General features: G+C 35.0%; 1 protein-coding gene and 1 long non-coding RNA gene across 2 annotated transcripts; both read right to left on the bottom strand.

The window, feature by feature from the left end:
* Window positions 1-3,081: 3,081 nt before the first annotated feature.
* Window positions 3,082-7,300, bottom strand: LOC117342913. Its single transcript, XR_004535925.1, has 2 exons — window positions 7,115-7,300; window positions 3,082-5,046 (listed from the first exon to the last, which is right to left on the bottom strand). It is a non-coding gene; the product is annotated as an uncharacterized LOC117342913 (long non-coding RNA).
* Window positions 7,301-9,638: 2,338 nt separating this feature from the next.
* On the bottom strand, window positions 9,639-11,715 carry LOC117342869. Its single transcript, XM_033905156.1, has 5 exons — window positions 11,202-11,715; window positions 10,942-11,038; window positions 10,542-10,677; window positions 10,090-10,382; window positions 9,639-9,965 (listed from the first exon to the last, which is right to left on the bottom strand). The coding sequence occupies exons 1-4, from the start codon at window positions 11,282-11,284 to the stop codon at window positions 10,090-10,092; spliced, it is 609 nt and encodes a 202-aa protein (XP_033761047.1). The 5' UTR covers window positions 11,285-11,715; the 3' UTR covers window positions 9,639-9,965.
* Between the last annotated feature and the right edge of the window lie 2,916 nt (window positions 11,716-14,631).

The following is a 14,631-nucleotide window of genomic DNA, read 5'->3' as shown; positions in this document are numbered from 1 at the left end:
TAATCTTATCAATGACTGACGATGAGATGTGGTTATCTGTGTTAAAAGGAAATCCGGTGGCTAATTATAACAAATACACACAAGTTGGGGAGCGTTTTGATTGGTTTGTTTCACCTCTCAATCGCTGATTCTATTTCTCACACTATGGGGTTGTTTTTATTAACGATGTTCCTCCTTGTGCGCACATCACCCGGTGATGACGTAACACATGACGATGTCTATGAGCATGTTGGGACTAAGAATATTGTTTAGAGCGATGATGACAGTATTTGGCAGTGACAGAATTGCCGTACATAAGAGTGATATTGGCGGTTTTGGATGTCGTCTGCTGTACAAAGATCGATGATGTCTGCTGAACAAGCCGATGATGAAAGTTTTGGCGGTAAAAGGATGTCGTCTGCTGAACAAGGCGACGATGAAAGTTTTGGCGGTAAAAGGATGTCGTCTGCTTGCATTTTTAGGGCGTGTACTTCGCGGTAAGGATGACGGCTATGCAGAAAAAGACAACTGGGAAAGCGAACAGGAAAGCTGCCTTGAACTTTTCTTTGGTGGTCAATGGGACAATGTCGTGTAGCTTTCTGACGTGTGATCCATACAATCCTCCCTGGTCTTGGTCGACAGCCACGGAGTCTCGAACGCTGTCTCTGGACACTGTGAAGACTGTCTGTGTCATATTCTGAAACAGAGAGATTTGTGCTAAAATTCTCACTTATCAATCATTGCAAGTATCAACAGAAATAACTACATTACTGTACCTGCGTTTGAAATTAGCATCTATGTCTGAACGTGAAACATTGACGTGTTGTGTAAAGCGCCTTCGTAGGCGAACACCTAACGAAAACAGCTGCTGAATGTATTCATTATGTTTGCTGAAATTAATGGCAATTTTCTCCATTAATGACTCCAGGATGTTACTTAAGGTAACGTAAATGTAAATTCATATCTTTAGATGAAGAAATAATAGATAACCGTAACTAAAAATCACTTCATATGGAGAAATCTTTTTGTGGAACCCGTACTGGTACATCAATCTACACGGTTAGTCAACATCTATTAATTTCCCACCATTTACAAGGTTACAACCGACCTTGAGGACTGATTGTCCACCCTCTACAAGGTTAAAACCGACCTTGAGGACTGATAGTCCACCCTCTACAAGGTTACAACCGACCTTGAGGACTGATAGTCCACCATCTACAAGGTTACAACCGACCTTGAGGACTGATAGTCCACCATCTACAAGGTTACAACCGACCTTGAGGACTGATAGTCCACCCTCTACAAGGTTACAACCGACCTTGAGGACTGATAGTCCACCCTCTACAAGGTTACAACCGACCTTGAGGACTGATAGTCCACCCTCTACAAGGTTACAACCGACCTTGAGGACTGATAGTCCACCCTCTACAAGGTTACAACCGACCTTGAGGACTGATAGTCCACCATCTACAAGGTTACAACCGACCTTGAGGACTGATAGTCCACCCTCTACAAGGTTACAACCGACCTTGAGGACTGATAGTCCAGCAGCTACAAGTTAAGGCTACTGCCAAGTACTGCCAAGCGCTGTCTTATGGTGAGCATCCCACTTCCTGTTTACTACAGTGACACAACCTCAAACGGTTGTTGATCTTACGGTGGACTAAGTCCTACTTCCTGTTTACTAGAGTGACACAACCTCGGACGGATGTTGGTCTTAGATAGATCAAGTCCTACCTTCTGTTTATTGGAGAGTGACTACTTTTTTGGACATTTTGCTTTGTTTCTTTCGAATTAAAATATAGTAATTGGCATTTCTCCTTAAATACATAAAAGATGAGTATAAATTAGGTAAACAAAATTTACATTGTGATGTGCCTGTGTTTATCTTATTGTATCAAAAGTATGTTCACACGCAGTGGACATATATTGTCATTATGTATCCATATAGGTACAGTTTATATACAAAAATGACGAACATTTTAAGGTGCTTCAGTACACTTGTGCCGAGTAAGATTAGTGTTTATTTTGTTGTTTTGTTTAACGACCTTATAAACAACCAGGGTCATTTAAGGACGTGCCTAGATTTGGAGGTGGAGTACCCGTAGAAAAACCACCGACCTACGGTCAGTACCTGGCAACTGCCCCACGTAGGTTTCGAACTCGCAACCCAGAGGTGGAGGGCTAGTGATCTGAGAAATAACCAAACGGTTCGTGATCAATGATGAACCCCTCCACAAATGTTTTGGTGTGGTATATGTGTTAAGAGATAGTTACAGAAACATTGAATAAAGAAATGTTTCAATATGAAGTTTTAGCATTCTGTTATTACATTTGATGATATTGAAATATTTTTGTGATACAGCAGTATCAAAGTTTATGCTGGCGTACTGTTGGGAGAACAAGTGTCGCGATACACCTTAATGGTATGTAGATGTTATTCTCAAAAATAAATAAGTTACGTGACAGTGAATTTGTAAACTTACTGAACAACATGTACAGGTGACACTCTCCCGTATACAATCCCTCCTGGCCTTACAGTATTTTACAATACATATGCATTGTATACAAACTCCAGATGTACAATATACAGTTCTGTATGTATAATGTAAATAGATGTAATATGTATTTAACAATCACTCACCTCAGGTCTGGTCGTCGCCATTTTGATTTAGGAAAAGTTTAACAGATTTGTTTACCTGTACAGGTGTGACAGGTACATGTAGAAAACGTCACGCTCTATTTACTCAAATTTAGAGTGAAATACAGAAATACCGAAGCCTGCGACAGTCGTAAGGCCAGCTAGGGGCTTACTGAAATACGTGGTCACGGTAGAGTAAGCACAGCGTATTGTTGACATTTTCTAGATTCTAGTAAATTATACCTTAAACCTAAATACCCTGATAAATGGGAAACTACGACGAAAAAAAGTTCCTGGCGAGTGCCTCGACAGGAATCGAACCCGAATTCTTGGTGTAACGACCCGAAAGGCGTTCATTCATTGTACGTTAATTAACGGAAAGGCTCATCGAAAATGTGTCTTATTTTTGAATTGTTTCGATTTCTGTTATAAAACGATAAACATACGGAGAAACAATCATGTGAAAATATTTCAATATTTTATCTATGATAAGTAGATACGTAATGTTAATTAATTGATTAACAAAATCTCAATATCGATATATAGACGATATTAAGCATGGTGTAGAAATTATGTCGCTGATTCTTAAAAAGAAACGAAATCAGTCTTTCTACAGGAATGTCTCGTGAACAGCAATATATCTTGCTGTGACGTCATCAATTTCTAAACGTCACATGAATTTTTAAGTTTCCAATGTTAATATTTCACTGTAAATGTCTGTTCTGCTGGTATAAATATACAATTGTGTAGCAAAATTTTGTTTAGTTAAGATATAAATGAATGTTATGTGAATCCTCGTTATGGAATCTCATCATGAAGAGTTTTGTTTCATTCTCTTTACAAACATAGTTAATCAACATTACAATACATATATATATACAATAATGATGTTCACAGCTGATGAAATAGATACATTTATAAGGATGGGAATTTATTCTCGAACAGAATTAATCTTATACTTGTCTCAATTAATGAACGCACGCGCCTTTATAGCGGTTTGTATCCACGCATAACAAAAAGGAAAAATGTCTGCCCGTCCTTAGATACGACACTACCATAACAGGGGAATGTCTCGGAAACGATTTTTGGAAATCTGGACATGTATTATTTTTTTTTAATCTCAATTAAATGCTTTTTAACTTGGACTGTCAGCTTAAGGATTGGCATTTGATAACATATATTCTTGAACAGAAATAATCTTATAAATAAAACTTTCTTTTACTGGTAAATCTATTACATTCTTACAAATAGTGAAATTCGTCTCCAACCTTTACATCATTACAATATGTACAAACTCTATCTTCTCTTACAAATTTACTCCACCTTCCTGCTTTATGTTAAGTTGTTCTAATTTTACAAAATGTAATCCGGTTTCTGTAATCTAGCTGTTCACGATAATTTTCAAATTCTAAGGTTTCCTTAAATATCCTCTAACACACAGACTTAGATGAATTAAAAACATTGCTTTTCTACTTTTGAATGTAACTGGTCTTTCAAAATCTGTTTGCAGTATTGCCAAGAGAAAAAAAAACTGACGGTGATCGTTTCTGTTTCAAAGATATATTTCCCAGACATGGATGACTACTGATGACACTCATTAAGTGGTGATCGCATATTTTCTAAAATAAAAGCAACCCTGGTATAATTTAAAACTACACCCAGGGTTTATATACAACGTTTGTTAATCAATTGCCTTAATATCAAAGTCCCGGATGTAGAATTCTGTCTCTTTACTATCATCTCGTCAGAATTAGTTTATCCACTATACAACAAATTACGTCCAAAGACGAAGCTATGTACATGTCTCTGCAAAGGACAGAATATGGCACCTCAGCCATAACCGGAAATGACGTCACATGTTGTAGACGGAACTCAGAACTACAGCCTGGGTGTAGAATTCTGTCTCTTTACTGTCATCTCATCAGAATTAGTTTATCCACTATACAACAAATTACGTCCAAAGACGAAGCTATGTACATGTCTCTGCAAAGGACAGAATATGGCATCTCACAGCCTTAACCGGAAATGACGTCACATGTTGTAGACGGAACTCAGAACTACAGCCTGGGTGTAGAATTCTGTCTCTTTACTGTCATCTCATCAGAATAAGTTTATCCACTATACAACAAATTACATCCAAAGACGAAGCTATGTACATGTCTCTGCAAAGGACAGAATATGGCATCTCACAGCCTAAACCGGAAATGACGTCACATGTTGTAGACGGAACTCAGAACTACAGCTACAATGAATGAGGCGCTGATAAATACGAGAAGAGAAATAAAGCGAATCTTCTCGTGGAAGGTGAGCGGTTTTTCGGGACTTTCGAATGTGTTCGTAGCTGTTAAACTGATATCCATACTGTTTTTAGTGTGAAGCGACATTGCAATTCCACTTTGATCATTGTTGCTTCCGGTTGACGGTACCTACAAAATTGAAACGAATCTCTGTTATTTCCTATTCAACAATAGAAGAAAAGTTATCGAATCAGAAGACAGTTAACAATATGTGCTTAAAAGTGTATTAGTGCATATTATGGTATGCAAGCGTTACTTAGGCAAATGTGTATGTTAAAAATGGTCGGGTTGCATAGTTGTATCACACTTGCCTTTCATAAAGACAGTCGGGGTTCGATTTCCCAATCGGACGTGAAAAGATATGGGGTCAAATGCCCCACCACTTAGATTTTCTCAGGGTTCTCCGGTTTCCTCGCACAGAAAGACACCTCACGCGCCTCTTTCCGGGCCAACAAGAATAATAATTACTATAAGTTTATACAACTTGATTCACAATTGTTTACATAAAGTTTACATAATGTCTTTTAAGAAAGTCATATTGGTGCAGCGTATATTCTAGTGACAAGCATTTGGACCAACCATCTCGAGTAACAGAACCAACCGGTATCAAATATGGACACTTAATGGCCTATCAAGTATTTGGTCCCTCAATTCTACATGTTTCCTTATATCTCTGTATGTCCTCTTTTTCAGAGTTTGCCGACCTTATAACCGCACATATCTGATTAATCGGAGAGATTTAAAAGAAAATGTGATACTAGTATTACATACAACTGTATTTATTTAAAATAAAATCATTATGAATTTAATCTCGCTATCTGTTTAATAAAAACAAAAACAACAAACAAAAAAACACACATTTTGTTTTCAGATTTAAAGATCAGCTCACGTAAAACACGAAGGAATAGTTTAAGGAACTTGAAACCAAACCGTTATTCTAACTCAAACCGATGTCACGAGGGCAAACTGTAGAGTCAGACCAGGCGTTCCTGTGTGGTAAGAGTTGTCTTATTCCCCAAAGCCGCCCGCGTGTAAATCATCTAGAATAAGCCACACACCACAAGAAGAATCAAACTTTATGTGATATGTTTGATTCACTAATTAGGTGATCCTGTAAATCCTAAATTACAGACAGGAGCAAACTTTTACGTGTTGTTGTTGTTGTTGTTGTTGTTGTTGTTGTCTTTTTGAACTTCCACGATGACATTTGCTATGATGTTCACCAAGCGACTGTATAATTCAACGAATTTAACGTGTTGTTGTTGTTGTTGTTGTTGTTGTTGTTGTTGTTGTTGTTGTTGTTTTCTTTTTTAACTTCCATGATGACATTTGTTATGGTGTCCTCTAAACGACTGTATAATTTAACGGTGTGGTTCATTATTTTTATCACTAAAAGCTTCACAACTCCAGAACAAGAGTATGTTATTTATAAGGGAATTTTTCAGAGGACTAGATAAAAATACAAACGAGGCCAGAGGTTATTTCTGGAATGGGACAGAAAGACTTATGTTTTCGTCGCCAGGGATGACGAATCACCTCCATGAACCATTTGACGGATTGGACATTTACCTAACCCTGTAGATAAACCCTACAGTACCGTTGTGTATCGTTAGTATTTGTTTTTGTTATGTTTGTTTTGATTTGTGTGAATAATTAAGTTACAGGTAACGACAGACCATCCCGCCCCGTCAAATTACAGGGGTTTGGCGTGAATTCCCACGGTCCCTGCATGTGTAACGATACATATTATACTACAATATACATGTATTTCACCGTATGTTGAGAATTATGCTAATTCCTATAATCCGAATGTTCTGAAGTTTTATTGACCTTTTAAAAATCTTATTTGGGTTAGTCGGCCCAAACATCAGAAACCTTCGGATCATCAAGTCCCTGTAATCCAAATTCAACCCCGCTCGATTTCAATTTATGTCTGTCCCGAGACCTTACAAAACCCGTGCGATGCGACATAACATTCGAATTTACCCATCATTTCAACCAACCTCTTCTCATCAGAAATAGGCGATGGCATAGTTTATCATTGTTATTTATAAAATGGCTTTTGAATCCACCACTGCCACATGTGAACATAATACGTTTGATATCTTTGTTCAAAGTTTGCAGAATCCTGTCAAATGTTATAATCAATTAAATCAGTAAACATAAAAAAAACCCTGATTTTTCATGTTTTACTTACATTTTTAACTGTTGTGTCCGCCATGTCTCGGCAGCCTTTACCGACAAATTAGTCGTAACAATAGTTCGTCCCTCACCTGCTGCTCGCGCGCGTCTGTTGTATAAGTAATTTGTATCTATATGCTAGTTATACCTGTCGTTGCCTGCTTTTGTATGGATCACAGGTATATGTACGGATTACTACTTGCGTGCAAATGTCACCGCAGTTCGGAATATATTACAGGCGACGAATCCTCCTGACGTATTTAATGTACTTTGACAGGCGTGTAGCTTTAAAGCTCACGTCAAAATAAATATCACCAACATAAACAATATATAGCAGACTATATTGGCTGGCGAAACAGGACATTCATATGAAATCAAGAGGGGGGATGGGGGGGGGGGGGGGGGTAAGTGTGCGACAATGTCACCATGTTGAAAATTACTGTCTGTACTGTACTGTACTGTAGAATGGTCAGTTTTATTTTTGTTACAAAAGAAATAAGGTCAAAGGTCATGTCGCGATTCGAAACCGGAACCAATACAGGTCAAAGGTCAGATTGAGATTCGAAGCCGGGACCATGGTTCATTCCCACTCAGCCAACATGTTGTTTTTGTTATATAAACATTACCTGAGTTTACCTGTGGAAAATGTAGGTATAGTCTGTTTCAGTATAGGTATACATGGGACTCGAAAGTGACTAACAATAAAAGTGAAGAAAATATCCTTTAAAATTGAAATATACATTTATATGTACGCATTAATAATGATGTCGAGGAAATGATTGGAAAGATCCCAACCTTTAGTGGCTGCAAAGATCATACAGTATCAAGCTGGAGGCAAACCATGCACAAAGAAGAGGAAATATCGCCAACTGGAATCGAGACTCCAGACTCTCAAGATGAGACTACGGAATAACACGATGGATGTGACAGCATATGCTGATGCAGCTTCACATCTTATCCACTTGGAGTAATAAATCCAGGATAATGACAATTATATGCCCGTGTATCATATACTTGTGTTTCCTGACATTAACATTCAGTTTCATTATAAGGACCTAAGTGATTATGATATACCTACAGAAATTGAACTTTTTTATTCTAAACATTATATATACAAGTGTTATTTAACATTCAATTTCATAAGTGACTTGAACTTGCAAGGATTATGAGTAGCGTATACTCGTGTTAAAGGAAATGACAATTATATAGACTAGTGTTTCTTTGTAATGATAAGATTTAAATATTTATTGCGTGAATACTTTTGTATGTGAAGACTAGATAAACGAGAACCACCGATAAATCATATTCAGTGATTAAACAGTGACTTTGGTGATATTATGAACTTTCTCCGTGATTTCTAGGATTATAATGATTTGTGCTTTATTATTCAGTAAGTTTAATGATTATACATGATTTGTTTTACTTGAACTATTAAAATTTCATTTAAAGTGTTTTGTTTTTAATCGTTTTCTGTTAAGTACATTATATATACCTGTTATATATCACAATGAAACAGGTAGCATTGACTTAAACTTATTGATGATGTGTCCTCTCAATGTAAAGGTTAAATTGAACAAATGTATTTTATGTTATATTTAATAATTATGAAAAAGTGTGAATTTATGAAATGGAAGGATATAGAAAAAAAAAGGAATTATTTTCACTAATTTATGAAAATTTGAGTTATCCTATTTTGATATTTTTAAAATTGTATAAAGTATTTGTGATATATATTTAGTATACAATATATACCAACTGTTAACAGCTTGCAGCACAGGTAATACAGGTAACACAGGTAACCTACTTCTCCAAAACAGGCTATAACTTACCTGTAATTAGTGCCTATTGTTCTCTATTGTTCCTACCCCCAATGTTAAAATAGGATATGTTGGCTGAGTGGGAAGACACCGGGACCATTATAGGTCAAAGGTTGGGTCGAGTTTCGAAACTAGAACCATGAATTTTGAAATTAATAAATACATAGAAGAACCAGGAAGATTGATGGCGAGACAAGAGGACGTGACCATTACGTATCAGAGGTTAGAGGTCAATATTTGTCGGTTTTTCAATTTTTGAAATTGTTGATCAACATATTTATCGATTGCACAAGTGAATTAAATGATAAATGGTTTCATTTGGATATTCAAATGCACAAATAGGAGAGTTTGTTAGATTACCGTTAAAGAGTTACGTCATCGTTTAAAGAGTTGCATTTATGTCAGAGTTTGGTTTGTAAATTATTCAACTTCCGGTCACCGATTACCATGGTAATATTGCGATCGGGTACTTTTAAATGTGTACGATGCTTAATTAAATCACGGTTAAATTACTTTTAAAAAAATCCAAGCACAGCATTATACTTGACTCTATAGTAGTGCTTCTGTTACTTTTAAAGAAAATTCTGTCCAATTTTGAATTGTTTGAATGTCTCAGTAATAAAGTGCAGTTTTATAATAGATACTTCTAGATACTTCTTCTGTGTTGGAAGACAAGAACGCATGCAGGTAGACACTTTAAGATTAGATTTTTTTTTTTTTTTTTTTTCGAGATTAATTATTTTTGAACTTAGCAATATATGCTGTAGCCAACACCCCGACAATCCGATTAATCAACACAACTCTTTAATAGCAAATAACAACATATCTTTAATTAGTAATGCCACAAGCATATGATACATTTCATCATCAGATACCTACACAGAGGTAGACCGACCAATGTGCGAACATGAAAACAATATCAAAAGTTATCGCCGGTTAAGATCGATTCTATCGGAACTGATCTTGAAATCAACAACAAATCCAAAACACGCCATTATCATCGATGACGTCACTCCTGGAAATTCCACCTTGTGGTTCTTCTCAACCAATCTGTAACAAAAATGAATAAATCTGTTTAATCATCATCATCATCATCATCAACAACAACAACAACAACAACAACAACAACAACAACAACAACAACAACAACAACATCATCATCACTCATACATACCTAGCGAGGGACGGGATACCAGTAGTTGATTTGCCTCTGGATACACAATGGGAAAAGAACCATATGTTTCTCCTCGAATTCATGACAGAATTTCCTCTGCCAGTACAGGTCATCCTGGGGGAGTTCCTTTGTAAGCACCGCAGACAGCTCTAGCCCATAGTTAAACAGCATCATTGCGTTTGACCGCTGCTTGAAATTGGCGTTGTCCTTTTTACGGGAGCCGGAGGGCTTCCAGAGTGATCTCCTCTTCACCTGACATGGAGCTGTTCCGCAGTGGGGACAGAGGGAAGGACCTGTACAAGTATATAATATAAAGTCAATCCGTATCTTAGAAATACAAAATGAATGTACAAGGGTTCTGCCCACCAACAATCGAACCAACGCGAATACTATGAGAGACATTTGAAATATATCATAAGATGGAGAATAGTACTGTTATGAATATTACTTACGAGTTCTCCATTCCTGGAACATGGAAACCATGGCTGTCCATCTCTCTCTGGTGTTGTTTCTAATCGTTGGCGCATAACCCAGCAGTATGGTTATAAGGATGCCGAGGAGGTTACAAAATACCTCACTTCCAATTCGCTAAAAACAATTAATTAATGATTATCGATTAGCATCAATATATATTTGCTTAACTTTCGTTTAATTTCATTTAAATAATCAAATTTGAACCACACAGACTAAAAATGTTTCGATAGACTCACGTTAAAAGTAAAGAAGAGGTTTGGTAAACATACAGTTCACGTTGGAGAAACGGATCCGGAAATAACGAAATCTTTCTTAAAGTATAGCATTGTTGAACTGTACTTACTATTATTATATATAATAAAATTGCGCAATACTTACCCATATAAGATCGGCTCGCGCTGGACACATTCTTTCAATTTCTCTCGCAGTGAAGTAATAAAACATTCTTTTGGCAAATCCTGGTTCGGGCTCCACACTACACGAATAAATATATAAAGTTCAGATGGATTTGTTTTTCAAACTTAAGCAGCGTGTTCAGAAATTCACAAATTCAGAAATGCCATTGGTATTTCAATATGCCGTAAAGGGCCTGTGTAATAATCGTAAGACAAAAAAAGGGAGAAACAGTCCAAACTTACCACGTAAAGTCCCGATAAGCAGCAGGACCTTGCTGCAATGCGCTAAGCATTACCACAAGTACCAAGAATAACTTGATATCCATCGTGGTAGGCAAGATTTAACATAAAATGTTAATATTAGCGGAGAGACTGATCATCTCCATCTTTACCGGTTGCTAAACAGCTCAGCAACAAGTACGTGACGTCACAAATGGGTTTATATGTGTTGCCTATCATGACGTCATGCCATTGTCCTCCCTGTAAGCAACCCATCGGAAACAAGCCATTTTCATTCGGCTCACCTCGGCAGATTCCCATACCCTACAGTTAGAAGTAGGGTACCGGAATCTGCCGAGTTGAGCCGAATGAAGCCATTTTAACTAAGTATCTATAACTTTGAGCGGTAAATTTCAATGATTTTCTTTCTAGCCAGTATGTAGCTTCCTTATATTCTAATTTATATTGACATATAATTATGTATTTTTTGGGTTACAAGGAAAACACATGTTAAAGAAACCTAGCCTAGCTATTGACAAAAAAAAAAAAAAAAAATCGCCTAAAAGAATTGAAGGCTCCACAATCTTATATTCGACATATAAGTCATTTGAAGTTTGAATATGTTAAAAAAGAATATAATCAAATTTTCCCGACATATGGTGGCACTAAATACGTCTGTGTCGATCTAGTGAGACGCTTTAATTTTGAGGATACCGCGAACTCGGCTTGAGGATGACTCAACGTTGCTTTGCCCGGCCGGTGTTGCTAGGTCCAGATATAGGGAACTTTGGTACATCTATTTCAATAATAGGCGTTAGGCGGGCCTCAGACCACAATTTCCCTCCTTGTTCTACCAAAGAAAAATCGAAATTTAAATATTTCAGAATTTTGCAAAAAATCTGGTTTTCACATCACGTTGTAGAACTATTCAAGCTGAACCTACAGTGAGCTGGAAAGTACCTCATGACCTGCATTTAAGAAAGATATTTATATATAAGTGTAACCACGCAACTACATTGTGGGAAAATCCGGAAAATCACAAAATATTACAACTCAAGCCTTATAACTCCCCCGTGTCCTGCCACACAAACAAACATGGAAATGGTGTCAAAACAAAATTCTATCACTATATTAAATATTGCCCCATAAATCTATGGTAAAATTATGCCCATATCTGTAACAGCTAAGTCAGGAAAAAATATTTAGCAACAGTCCTGAAATTTCCATATGTACTGCATTCGGAAGTATAATTGTAGTCAGAGGCCTGTATAATGGCAGAGTGAAACAAGGGGAAGTAATTCTGATAGATCAGAAAACATTGTACTAGATAGTGGAGGTAGAATTGTTTCCAGTTGACAAATAGACAATAACTCCATAGATAGAAGAATACTGATAATTTTATTTTTAAATCAAATACTGTATAAAATAAATCTGACAATTCATACAAATTAAATTATTATACAAATCACAAACTTCATATACAAATGTATTAATACTGATTTTTAATCATATGGCAGATAAAAAATTAAAATTTATTTTTAATCATGTGGGATAAAACATCCCTGTTATCACAAAATTACGACTAGATATATATAAATACTGGTTCATATGAGGAAAGTTATGTTTTCACATTCAATACAAGAATCACAGAGATTAAACAAATTGTATACAAATCTAAATAGAAATCATTGCTATGATGTGGTTAATCAGGAAATGATCAATTTTAATTTGGCAAGTTTTTGTAATTAAGTAAATTCTGACTTAAGAAATATTCTTAATTAAATTAAATTCTGACTAAAAACATATTCTAAAAAAAATTAAATTCTAAATAAAATTAAATTCTGACTTAAAATTTATTCTAAATAACAATTCAATTCTAACACAAAATATTCTAAATAATATCAAATTCTGACTAAAAACATTCTAAAAACGAAAAAACAAAATCTTTAATTAGAATATTTTCTAAATAACAGTTACATTCTGACTTGAAGTATATTCTAAATAACTATTAAATTCGAACTTAAAAATATTCTAAATAAAATTATATTCTGACTTAAAATATTTTCTAAATAACAATTTAATTCTGACTTGAAATATTTTCTCAATAACGAATAAATTCTTAAAACATTTTCACAATAAATTCTGATTTAAAAAATTCCAAATGCTGCATAGAAACAAATTAATTCTCAATCTATTTTCTTACATTGTACTGTAAATCCTATATTTTTCAAAACCAGTTGTAATTGCACTCTAAAATAGCTATTTACAACATTTGAATTCTTAGAAGAACAACAACTGCCTTGTATTAACATTTTAGAATCAGTTTTCTCCAGATAAGTGACCCGATATCAGCGATCATGATTGCATGATTGTCCTGACCGAAGACAATATTAATTTACAGTATTTTTCAGTAAAAAATATAGGAAATACAATAAATCAATAATACATGTACTAAATACCCTGTAAATCTTTGGAGTCTGGCTATTATTCCAGTGCTTAGCATTGTACTTGTGAAATATCATGAAAATGAAAAAGCATAAAATGATCAACATTAGGTGAACTATGTTTTACTAAACGGCACTTAAAAATATTCCACTTATTAGATATTCTTGTCTGAAAATTTGTCCGAAAAATTCCATACATAAAACAAAAAAAACTTTGTTTAATTTTGAATCAAGCATTTTGATTGTTCAATTTTATAAAGTGATTTCAGTTACGTGTTTTCATTGGTGTTTTGCCTCCAAAAACAGAACGTTGTTTTCTGCAAGTAAAAAATAACTAAACTTATGACTTCTCACCATAGTGAAAAATTATTAAATAGCAGTTTTTATGATTTGATATTTCTCTATATGTAATAAATTGTAATCTTTGGTTTCATTGGATAAGACAAAAATGAATTTAATGAAAACAATGTTTCTAAAAGACTTTAAATCTAGACTGGCCACTAGCCCTATATTATTTGAAAATCATTGCACAGCTGATTTATGAAACTAGATTATCTCCCCTAGTTGGAAACTTGGAATCCGACATATCTCAGAAACCGAAATTATAATTATAATTTGAATATTCTAGAGACCAAAATTATAAAGCTCAATTTCATTTATAATTTAAATATTCTAGAGACCAAAATTATAAAGCTGAATTTCATTTACAATTTGAATATTCTAGACACCAAAATTATAAAATTCAATTTTATTTAGAAATTGAATAATCTAGATACTAAAATTACAAAGCTCAATTTTATTTATAATTTGAATATTCTAGACACCAAAATTATAAAGCTTAATTTTATTTACAATTTGAATAATCTAGGAACGGGGCAAGTCTAGCTCGAATTAGATAACTTACAACAGGCACTTTTTCCATAGTACTTAATTCATTAAACCAACAAAGGGTAACAGGGTAGTTATAAAAGGAACAGTGTATTGAATTGGTCAAATATACACACAACCAC

This window comes from Pecten maximus, chromosome 14 (assembly GCF_902652985.1).
Source record: "Pecten maximus chromosome 14, xPecMax1.1, whole genome shotgun sequence".
NCBI lineage: Eukaryota > Metazoa > Mollusca > Bivalvia > Pectinida > Pectinidae > Pecten > Pecten maximus.
The sequence above is the reverse complement of the archived record's forward strand: the minus strand, read 5'-3'. Positions and strand labels throughout refer to the sequence as shown.